Source organism: Sarcophilus harrisii, chromosome 5, assembly GCF_902635505.1.
Source record: "Sarcophilus harrisii chromosome 5, mSarHar1.11, whole genome shotgun sequence".
In the NCBI taxonomy this organism is placed as follows: Eukaryota; Metazoa; Chordata; class Mammalia; order Dasyuromorphia; family Dasyuridae; genus Sarcophilus; species Sarcophilus harrisii.
In genome coordinates, this window is record NC_045430.1 from 74935525 (window position 1) to 74946549 (window position 11025).

At 43.2% G+C, this 11025-nt stretch overlaps 1 protein-coding gene and 1 pseudogene across 3 annotated transcripts in view; both read right to left on the reverse strand.

The window, feature by feature from the left end:
- The window catches only part of TBK1 (TANK binding kinase 1), a 53712-nt gene extending 43836 nt beyond the window's left edge, over positions 1-9876 (reverse strand). For 2 of the 3 annotated variants that reach the window (XM_031940907.1, XM_031940910.1), the window contains exons 1-2: positions 9181-9269; positions 3099-3216 (exon numbers count right to left, since the gene is read on the reverse strand). In XM_031940907.1, coding sequence (XP_031796767.1) covers positions 3099-3185 — 87 coding nt within the window. In that variant the 5' untranslated portion in view covers positions 3186-3216; positions 9181-9269. Of the gene's footprint in view, positions 1-3098; positions 3217-9180; positions 9270-9717 lie in introns of those variants that run through there. The other variant, XM_031940908.1, reaches the window with a different exon arrangement.
- LOC100913824 lies at positions 5368-7056 on the reverse strand (annotated as a pseudogene).
- Positions 9877-11025: the final 1149 nt, after the last annotated feature.

The following is an 11025-nucleotide window of genomic DNA, read 5'->3' on the forward strand; positions in this document are numbered from 1 at the left end:
GAGGAAGATGATGGTTGTCAATAAAGATCACTGGGTAGAGAAAATGTCCTGGGACTCAGCATTACAACGTTATCATCCCTCTCCCAATTTCTGGATACTTTTTCCTTTCAATCACCAGCTCTTCCACTGTTATTCTTTCTATATCACGTTACTCTGTAGCATTTGTCCTGGCAGTTTATAGGTACAAATTTCTCAATTCTGTTTCAAACTCATTTTGATCACATCTGTAAATTTCTAAATTTTCTTTCATGTCTCTCAGGCGTGCTCCATTCCTCGTCTGTACTGTAAGTTTCAGCACAATCCAAATCTTATTTTAACAACTGCTATTTCCATATCTTCTTTTTTAAAGTCTATGCCTTCAATATACAGTAGTGATGAAAATATCACCTCTGCCTTCAATATCTTCAAGGTTTTTAAGATCCATGCCTAAGGGCTTTATGATCCCAGAGATGCTTAACAGGTTTCTTCTGGCAGAATCACATGTTCCTTCATCAATCACTAGGAATGGTAGTCACTAGTTATCAATTAAATGGTAGTCAATACTATAAGTCAAATTCAACAAGTCTTATGAAAACCCAATTACATCCCAGATAAGAACCTAGGAAAGAGTATACTACCTGTTTTATTCACATTAAGTTGACAAAAGGTCCTTAGTAGACAGGTGACAATAGCATATTTCTTTGTTTCCTGTGGTCAGCACACTAAGTTCTTCATGGTGATATCTGTATGTCCCCTCATAAATCTTCTGCTTTCTCCTCAAAGCATCTAGTTCTACCCTCAATGGGGAGAGGATCAAATCTATTACATAACTTTAGCCAGGTCAGTGTTCTTTCTTTCCTTCTCTCTCCCCCCCCTCCCTGCCAGGCAACTTCCTTTTACTCTCTAACCTTCTGACAGTGGTTCAGACCTCTCTTTTCAGACCTTGTTTTCTTCTTAATGTACTTTTTCCATTCTTTAAGGGAATACTTCGTTCTCCCTGGTAATTAAGAGAAGGAAAGGTATTTCTCCAGCCATTCCACTTTCTTAAAAGGAGAGCAACATGCATTTTCTACACATGGAATCATTAACTGGCTTTGAAAAGAATACAGTATAATCTCAACAAGAAAAGGTTTCTTTCCTTTTCCATACCAATGAAAATAGAGACCTTCAAGTCCCATGTTACTTTTACTGGAAAATCTTTTCAGCCAAATACTACATAAACTACCTGTTTCCTCAAAAAAAAATTAAAAAAAAAAATAAAATAAAAAGGCTTACAAGAGAAAAACATAATTCCAAAATATCTGAAAACCTACCAGAAGGTTCAGACATAAGCTTTGGGCTTTTTTTTGACCTCAAAAGGGAGAAACAGGAAGAAAAGGAAGAACTTAGAGAGATTTTAAACAAGACTTATAGAGCTAAATTTTGGCTCAAGATATGGAAGATTAGAACTATCTAAAAATGCAATGGACCACTTTGGGAGGTGTGAATTCTATAGTACTGGAATGCCTGAAGCAAAGGACAATATAACTAATAGGGATATTGTAGAGATGATTGCTACTTTGGCATGAATCTAACTAGGATGACTTCAAAGAGTCCCTGAAATTCTATGAATTTTCAACTCTCTTTCTTGATACCACTTCTAGCTGAGTAGAAGAAACATAGTGAGGTATTCTCTGAGTGCCAAATTCTGTGACACTATCTTTCCATTGACATGCAAGAGTCAAGCACAGTCAGTTTTAGAACAGAAACAATCAATTTTTTTATATTCAGTTTATATCCAGTTTATACTCAGATTATAAAAAGACTTTAATTTACAAAAAGCTAAAAGTTAATTTTTTATTTTCTTATATCATAATACTACCTTTTTTTGGTGCTAGAAAACTATAAGCTGTTATCATGTCTTCATCTCAGCTCTGAAGTGCCCACAAACCACAACAGTGACTTCTAGTTCTGACTCTCCATGAAGAAATGTCGAGTTTCAACCTTCACTTATTCCTCAAGGTTTATAATAAAAAGTAGTTTATAACACTATAGATCGAAATGGCCTTCTATTTTTCACATATGGCATAGTATATTTCAAGCCTGTGTCTTTTAACTAACAATCCTCAGATCCCTTTTTCCCTTCAAGACATAGCTCAAGCAATACCTTTTACATGAATATTTTTCTGATTGCTTCAACTTCTATTATTCCTACCATTAATTCTTTTTATGTTTGTTCTGCATATGCTTACTTATATATTGCTGTCTCCTTTGTTCATCCTTTATCTCCAGCCTTCACACTGTGCTGGACTTCAGAAAGCACCTAGTACAATCCCTGATGTTTTAAAAGATTATAAAAACAGGGAGTAGGAGTTCTTATAACAGTTTTGTTGTGCTTTTTAAAAGTCCTATGTACAAAATTCCAAACACTCATAATTAACAAATTAAGAGATTATCTTAATAGTATAAAATGATTTCTTTAATTTACAAAATGAATGACATTAGTTTACAACCACTACCATCACACTCCATTTCTCTCTCCCTATGATTTTTCAGTGTTAGGAACCCTGGAATTGTTATTAATTCTTGTCTCTTTTTTATCTAGTATTTCCAAGTTCTATTATTTCTTCCCTTGAAATCTGATTCACACTATCTTCCTTCCTAATCCTATCAACATATCTCAAACTCTTTTGAATTGATCCATGCACCTTCCTAGTTGGTTTCCCTACTTCTCTTTACTTCCAATCTATCCTGTATACTATTGCCAGCAAATCTTTCTAATTCTAGTTTCATCATTTCACTACAGTTCAACAATGTATGAAAGGCTCTGTACTGCCTGAAATAAAACCCAAACTTTTACCTTGATTCTAAAGGTTCTCTACCTATCCATTCTTATGTTCCAATAATTTAAACATTAATTAACCCTCCCCGACGCAGATTTTGGTCCCCAATTTCATTCAGAAAACAAATATTGTTTAAAATATCTTTTATTATTTAAATAAATAAAAATAAAAAAACACCAAACTGCCAATATTTTTGAATGAGTAGACTCCTTCTATAAGAACATTATATACAACAACAACAAAAAAAAACATTAAAAATATAAAGTTCTCAAATTCTACAATTTTCCCCACACTAACCTTATGTCTTCCACGAAAAACATTTGCAGTGGCTCCTTGCCCTAGGATATCAGATAGGAGCCACAGATGATTAGAAGTACTCTGCATTTCTGCTCGATTAGGGGATCCACTTCAAATACTGAGGGAAAAAGATTTAAGATATATGTCTTTGTAAATATTTATAAGATATATACATACATCTAAAGTATATTATTTTTTCTTCTAAGCATACAGTCTGATTTCAAATGGGTTCTCAACAACTATCTTAAAAGCTGAAATGCTGAACTATGAAAAAACATTAAATGATTGTGTCTTGACAGCTTATACACTTTCAAAAGAACTAATCTGTGTGCTCTAATATTACATGACAGTTCTGAAAAAAAAAAAAAAAACTACCCTTAGATTTTCTTTCTATAAAATTGCTCCCCAACTTTCTTTGTAAAGATTAATAAATGATTTACTTGTAGGATCTTTAAAGAACAGAAGATAAAAGCAAATTGGGTAAATTTTCAGAAAAAGATTTCAAGAGATTACTACTCCCTTCTAAGCCAAGGGAAATGTAAAGTATTTCAAAGAACAAAATAATAATTTAAATTCGCTGCAATCATACCTGTATATTAAAACAGAACTATTATTGAAAAGCCAAGATTCTTGTAAAAGTCTGCTTCAGACAAGCTACAATTTACTATTTATCCAGATATAACTCTTTAAAATTTAATATGTGTTGTGGTTTTTCTCAGAAGGCAGCCTTAGTCTCAGTTGCAATCAATAATTGATCCAAAATTGCAGCCAGCTGCTAAAAATGCAAACGTTTATTTCTCCTTCTGAATTAGCCCGGTTAGTTGAGGCCTATCTCTCTGCCTGGCTCCAAGAGATCTTGAAGCTTTGTCCTTGGCTTTTGCCTCTGCTTTCTTCAGCCTCCAGCCAGCTCCGACTTGTGGCTTCTCAATCTCCAGTCTGTCCCACCTGAAGAAGTAGTCTTTTCTTCCAGAGTGTTCTGTCTCAGAGCCCTGTTGATGTTCTGGAGAAATTCCTCTTTTGCTCCAAGAGCTTCCTTCATTTATGTGATCTCCCAAAGGTTAACTCTGCCTTCTGGAGGGAGAGGGATTCTGGGTTATGTCCCAGAGTACTCTCTGGTCCTGAGAGAGGTGTGAATTCAGACTAAGCCAGCCCTGAATTTTCGTGTGAACTCCATTGAGTACTTAGATACTTATGAGCTCTCTAAAGGTATGAACACAAGCATTGTTCAATCAGTTCCACTTAGTATCTTGTGTTTCAGGTTCTGGCCCAAAATAATTCTAAGAGTAAATTAACTCCAATGTCTTAACACTTTGTAAAGTAATGTCTTAACACTTTAGTAAAGATTCCAACATCTCCCCTTTTCTTTTGATTTAGAACATAGGTGGTCATAACCTCCTTGTCTTCTTAAGGAGGTGAGGACTCCAAAAAGGTGATCACGCCTTCCCTGACATCTCAGAAAGGGAGATGAAAATACCAAAGGAAATAGAAAATCAAATCAGATTAGGAGGTTTCTAAAGGGGCTCACTTGAAACAAGGTGTACATAAATCCATCAATATGGGAGGCATTACACATAGTTACATAAGCACATAGCAATATAACACAGGCTAGTAGTAGTGTAACAAACAACATGAATTAACAGGAGAATTTACACATTAAAACATTGTCCATTAGTTCATGTGCCAGGAATCCAATGATTCCTGTAAGCTTTGAGGTAAACAATTTTTCATATACAACATTATACATGTCCATAAGTTCTAAAAATAGTCCAAAAGGAACCCATTGTCCATCAATATAACACAGTCTAGTAGCAATGTAACAAATAACATGAATCAACAAGAGAATTTGTACAATTGTCCATAAGTCCTAGAAATAGTCCCAATGAAGTCCATTGTCCATTAATGTGCCAAGAATCCAATAATAGATTTTAAAAGTCTCATTATCATCCATGCTCTTTCAGTATCAAATGTTTCTTGAATCTTCTCCTTTGTTTAGAGGTTTTTCTTTTTCTCTTTCTCTCTGATGATCAAGGCAAATACGGCTCGTTGGCACCCATCTGATTCCTTCTCCTCCTGTAGAGATACAAGCAAATCCCCTTCCCCAAGCAATTAACCTATCTGGTCCCTTCTTCCATTCACCACTTTCTGGCTCTCTCCACATCACCTGGCGATTATCTAGAGATAGTGGAGCTGCTCGCACTGGACACTGCTCTTCTGGTGGGTTATAAAACCTGTCTGCTGGAGCCAGTGCATCTTTATCAAAAATTAAAAAATTAATGGTATAGAGAACTTAATTTAGAAGTTCTCTAGGGTTACTGGTGGCTCCCCCTTTCCTTAAAGTGTCCTTTTAAACGCTCAGAAGCCCTTCTGGTGGTGGCTTGAGGGGAATCTTCCCTAATGTAAACTTCTTTGCCACAAACTGTTTGAGCTCCTCAGCTGTCAGTTCATTCTTGGGTGTGAACAGGTTCTCAGCTGTGTTACCGGCCCCGGACGGCGGCCCAGAAGAGGAGGGGCCACCGGGCCCAAAGCCGCTGGTGGGCAGTCCAAACAAGTTGGCCCCCGAGCCCGAGGGGCCGAAGCCACCCCCCCCTGTTGCGCCACCCTCTCCCCCAAAAGCAGGGGTGCTGGTGGCACCTGCTGTGCTTAATGGGGAAGAAGCAGGAAATCCTGAAAACCCAGCTGATCCAAAGCTAAAAACTTCCGGGATTTTGAATGAAAAAGATGCTGCCGAGACAGTGGAGGACTTCCCAAACCCAAAGGAAGTGGGAGTGGAGGAGGTCATTGTCGAGCCGGAGGAAGATGCAGCCGTGAGTGCCAGGGAGGCCGGTGAGCCAAAGACAGAGGTGCTGCTGCCTGATGGGGTGGCCCCAAATCCCGAAGTGGGCTTAAAACTGAAATTCTGGACACTGCTGCTGCTGTTATTGCTGCTCCCTGGGAAGGCTGCTGAACCGAATGTGGAGGTTGGCTGACTCTGAAATCCAAAGGTAGGAGGAACCACTTGTCCCCCTTCATTCTTCAGTTTAGAAAACAATGCTCCTTTGGTTGCTGAATTTATGTTCTTCAGCTCAAGTAACCTGCTCTTCCACAGGTTTACTAATTGCTGGATAGAATTCAGATAGCTTTGTAAGTTATTGCTGCTTATATAGTTAGAATATTCAAGTCTCAACTCTTCTGGTGAAATATCTGTAAAACCTGATATATTTGGCCTTTTTTTCACTGGTGAATAAACAGAGAACATCCACTGCCCTGAAGATTCCCAAACCTCCATGTCCTTTACTATTCCTTCAATCAGTTTATCCTCTTCATCCACTTGGTTAGAGTTCAGTGAAGAGAATCTATTCTGAGAAAACCCCACATTTCTGCTTCCACTACTTGAAGCTCCTGAGTCAAAGGACCCAAAGGATGTCTTCCTTGGATCTCTGCTGCCCCCCCGAGTTGTGGATTTGGAGAAATTAGATGGTTGGATGACATCAGAATATCTCCGAGAACTGTTGCTCCATCCCCCTCGGCTACAACCGGAGGGCACCGCCGGGTACTGCTGCGGCCGAGGCCGACCCCCGCCACTGCCCCCTCTCCGGTGCTCGTTCCAGCAGCGCTCCCCAAAGGGGCAGCGGCCCTGCAGGAAGAAGTGGCAGATGGTCATGGCGGTGGCAAGGCCTGAGGCCCGACGTACGTCCGAAGCAGCCTCCCACTGCTCCTCCTACTCTATATTTTGGACTGCAGCGGTGACAGATGACTGACCTATGCTCACTATTTATGTGAACAGAATACCGTTAAAAGGATTAGTAGACACGGGTGCAGATCGTACTGTCATTAGAGGTGCCAGCTGGCCCAGTCACTGGCCAAAGATTAAGGCAGACACCTACAGGGACCTAGAGGTCCCTGTTTGGGCGCCAGAATGTTGTGGTTTTTCTTGGAAGGCAGCCTTAGTCTCAGTTGCAATCAATAATTGATCCAAAATCGCAGCCAGCTGCTAAAAATGCAAACCTATCTCTCTGCCTGGCTCCAAGAGATCTTGAAGCTTTGTCCTTGGCTTTTGCCTCTGCTTTCTTCAGCCTCCAGCCAGCTCCGACTTGTGGCTTCTCAATCTCCAGTCTGTCCCACCTGAAGAAGTAGTCTTTTCTTCCAGAGCCCTGTTGATGTTCTGGAGAAATTCTCCTTTTGCTCCAAGAGCTTCCTTCATTTATGTGATCTCCCAAAGGTTAACTCCGCCTTCTGGAGGGAGAGGGATTCTGGGTTATCTCCCAGAGTACTCTCTGGTCCTGAGAGAGGTGTGAATTCAGACTAAGCCAGCCCTGAATTCTCGTGTGAACTCCATTGAGTACTTAGATACTGGAGCTCTCTAAAGGTGTGAACACAAGCATTGTTCAATCAGTTCCACTTAGTATCTTGTTTCAGGTTCTGGCCCAAAATAATTCTTTCTAAGAGTAAATTAACTCCAATGTCTTAACACCTTGCAAAGTAATGTCTTAACACCTTAGTAAAGATTCCAACAAATACATTGCCTAAATTTAGAACTTTTTCTTTATACACATACACACATATAAAATGCTACAGTATGTTATATAGTATATAAGATATAAAGTAATTTCATTTATATGCTACTACTCTGTATATTATACCACAACATACTAGCAGTTGCTGTGCTATAGTGTGTATATATTCATTAAGGCACCATTTTATAGTATACTAATTAGCATATGACTATACTATATAATTGTTGTTTAGTCCTTCATTTTGGAAGAGGACCAAGACATTAGGGAAGTGAGGACAAGACACATAAGTGAACCATAGGTTTAAGCGAGGGAGAGCTGCGCAAGGTCACCTGTCTCACTTTCTTCTACAGAGCCAGGACTGGAGATGACCCTGGATGAAGGGGGAGACTTGGCCTTTTTAAACTAAGGTCTTCTACGGGTGTCAGTTTAACTTGGGCCACACCCATTCAGTAATCAAAGCTAGATGTAAATGGTGACAAAGAATGGCCTCTTTTACCTAGTCAGAAAACAAAACAACAAAATCCACAACTAAATAAATAAATAAAAGTATTCAGAAGAGAAGAGGGTTTCTGGCAAAAAAAAAAAAAAAAAAAAAAGACTGCTATTTTCATTCACTCAGAGTCAATCTAGCCCCAAACAACGATCACTTGGAGCTTGGCTGGGGACCTATGTTGGACTAATCAATGAAAGTCAGGGTTGTTTTGGTTTAAGACACAGTCTTTAACAGAAAAAATCTGGTCAGTAAATTCCCAGATATCTTGGGAGAATTTTTAAGAATGTCAGTAGGTAAAATGTATATAATAATGTGTGGTATTAGACACCATGCTATGTTGTACTATGTGACTATGTTATATATCTATCTCATACATATGTATATTATGTATCATTATTATATATGTATTATGTATATTACTACACATGTATTTTACATACACACACACATATATATAATCATTAGGCACCGTGCTGTATTATACCGTATTGTGCAACTATGCTATGTTTACATTAGGCATCAAGCTATAGTATATTTAATTAGTACATGGGTATACAATATATCGCATGCCATTAGGCACCACGCTACTGTATCCAATATGGATAGATTCCGTGTGACTATACCCTTAGGCGCCATGCTACCCAGACTACACGGTGCGATAACCCCACTAGCACTGCTAACATCAGGCATCGGCTAACACATCTAGTGAACCTTACTATAGCACCACACAGTGCGGCCCCCCCCCCCCCCCCCCCCCCCCCCCCCCCCCGGTGCTTACACCGCTCGGCATCATGCTGGGCGCACCAATCAGTGCCTAACTATACACGCTTACATAACTTAGGGACCGTGCTAAGACACACTATACGCACATACACATGTCACTGGGCATCACGCCGTAGGCTGCACTACACGCAGCTGGACGTGGTTTCGCAGGGACCACAGCAAGCACCCTCAGACACGACTCAAAGCACCCGCGCTGGGAGCTGCGAAAGTAAGCGTGATTCAGCAGCCCTTCCGAGCCGCAGGACTGTGGCAGGCGCGGCGTGCGGGAGAGCGGCGCTCCCCTCCACGCGTGGGGAGACCAAGGCTACCGTACCTGCCAGGTGGGCCGGCTTCGGCAGCGCCGATGCTCCACAGGTAGGGAGGAGGTTAGAGGGAAGACTCCGGGATAAAGGTGCCCATTTTCCCGGGTGCTTCCAACAGACTTGGCGCACTGAGGCAGAGAGAAGCTGAAAGGGCCAAGGGGACCAATTAGGGAAAGACCCCAAGAAAACGCGAAGAGCGGCTCCGGCTTCCGGGGTGGTGCGGGGGACCCCCTCCCCAATCCCGCCGGCGGTAAGCCTGCCCGGTTCCAAACTTCCCCCGTTAGACGGCGGGGGCAGGAGCGGGCCGCATTAACGAGATGACCGAGGTGGGTGGGTGAGCGGGGGGTTGGGTAGGTGGGAGGGCCCGCCCGGCCCAGGGAAAGAGGATGGAGGCTCCGGCCGCCCGGCCCCGCCCCCCGCTAGGCTGCCGCCCGGCTCTGACTCAGCATTCTCTCCTCGGCCCCTCTTCGGGGTCTGGAGCCCTCTGGGGCGCGGCTTAAGTTTGCCTGCCCGCTCCCGCCGGCCGCCACCCCCGCTGCCTCACTCACACGGGTCAGGGTCCCAGGCGCCGCTCGGCTTTGGCCTCCTCCTCACGCCCCGGGACACTTCCTGTTAGGCGAGCCTGGCCCGGGCGGCCACGTGACTGGCCCGAGCGTGCGCGTGTGCGCGCCCTCCCTACGGGCCGGCCGCCCGACGTAGCGCAGCCCCGCAGCCTCCTCCCCCTTTCCCGGGCTCTTCCTCCGCCCAACTCTGCCCCAGCAGCGCGTCCTCTCCCTGCCCATCTCCCCGGGCTCCCGCCAGGCGCCTCCTCTCCGCCCCTGTCTCTTTTCCGAAAGGGGAGAGTGCGAGACGCCAGTGTCCGCCCCGAGAAAGGGCCGTTCCTAGACCGGCTGTGCCTAACCCCGATGCCGCCCCGCCCACCAAGCCCGGCAAAGGGGCCCGCTCCCCGCTCCGGGGGAGGCAAAGCCCGGCAAAGCTACTTTTGTTAGCAGGGAAGTAGATGTGCCGCGCCTACCCACAAGAGAAGGGGAGGGGAAGAACCTTCCCGGCCCCCTCCCCCCTCCCCAGTGTGTGCCCGTCCAGTCTCGTTTGGAAAAGGAGGCCACTGAACGGACACCAGTTAGCAAGAACCAGGGATTTCCAGAACAGAAGAACCCAGACCCCCCCCCCCCCAAATCCTCCCGCTCCCCTCACCGCCCACCACTTAGTGACATTAGTTTGCATGGCAGGGAGGTGACGGCTTCATTCTTCTCGGCCTGGTGCTGTTGGTCTTGGTGGCCCAGTAGATGCTGGGGACCCCCCCCCCTACAGTCTTTTAGGTTTAGTGGCAAGATTTCTCCTCCAACTTTGCAAACTCCGGGGCCCCCAAGAATCACTGCATGCTCTCCAAATGGACCCCTTTTCAAAGAAGAGTAAGATTTATGGCAGTGAAGACTGAGGGCCCAGCCGCGTAGGAAGTTGAACCAGCTCTCTAAGGTTCTAACACCTAGATTTTTTTCCTGCTCTTTTTTTCAGTTTAAAATCTATTTTATCCATGCCTAGGTAAGTCTACAAGTAATGGTCAGTATTAGCCTATTCTCCAGGAGTAGTACCTGGGGATTTCTTTTCCGGCCTTCCTCGCTGATGTTTATCAGATGGCTAGACCAGTTCATTAAAACTCTCATCAGGTAGACTAAATTCATTTAACTTAAATTCTAATCAGATACTTAAACTCGCTTTACTTAATATAAACTAGTTAAATTCATCCACCAGAGTGCAGAGAGCCACTGCTTCAGCCCTAGACAATATCAACCATCGCCCAGTTGAAGCTCAAGATTAAAGGCTCTGGTTCCTGAATACTGAGCCTTATCTGTTTC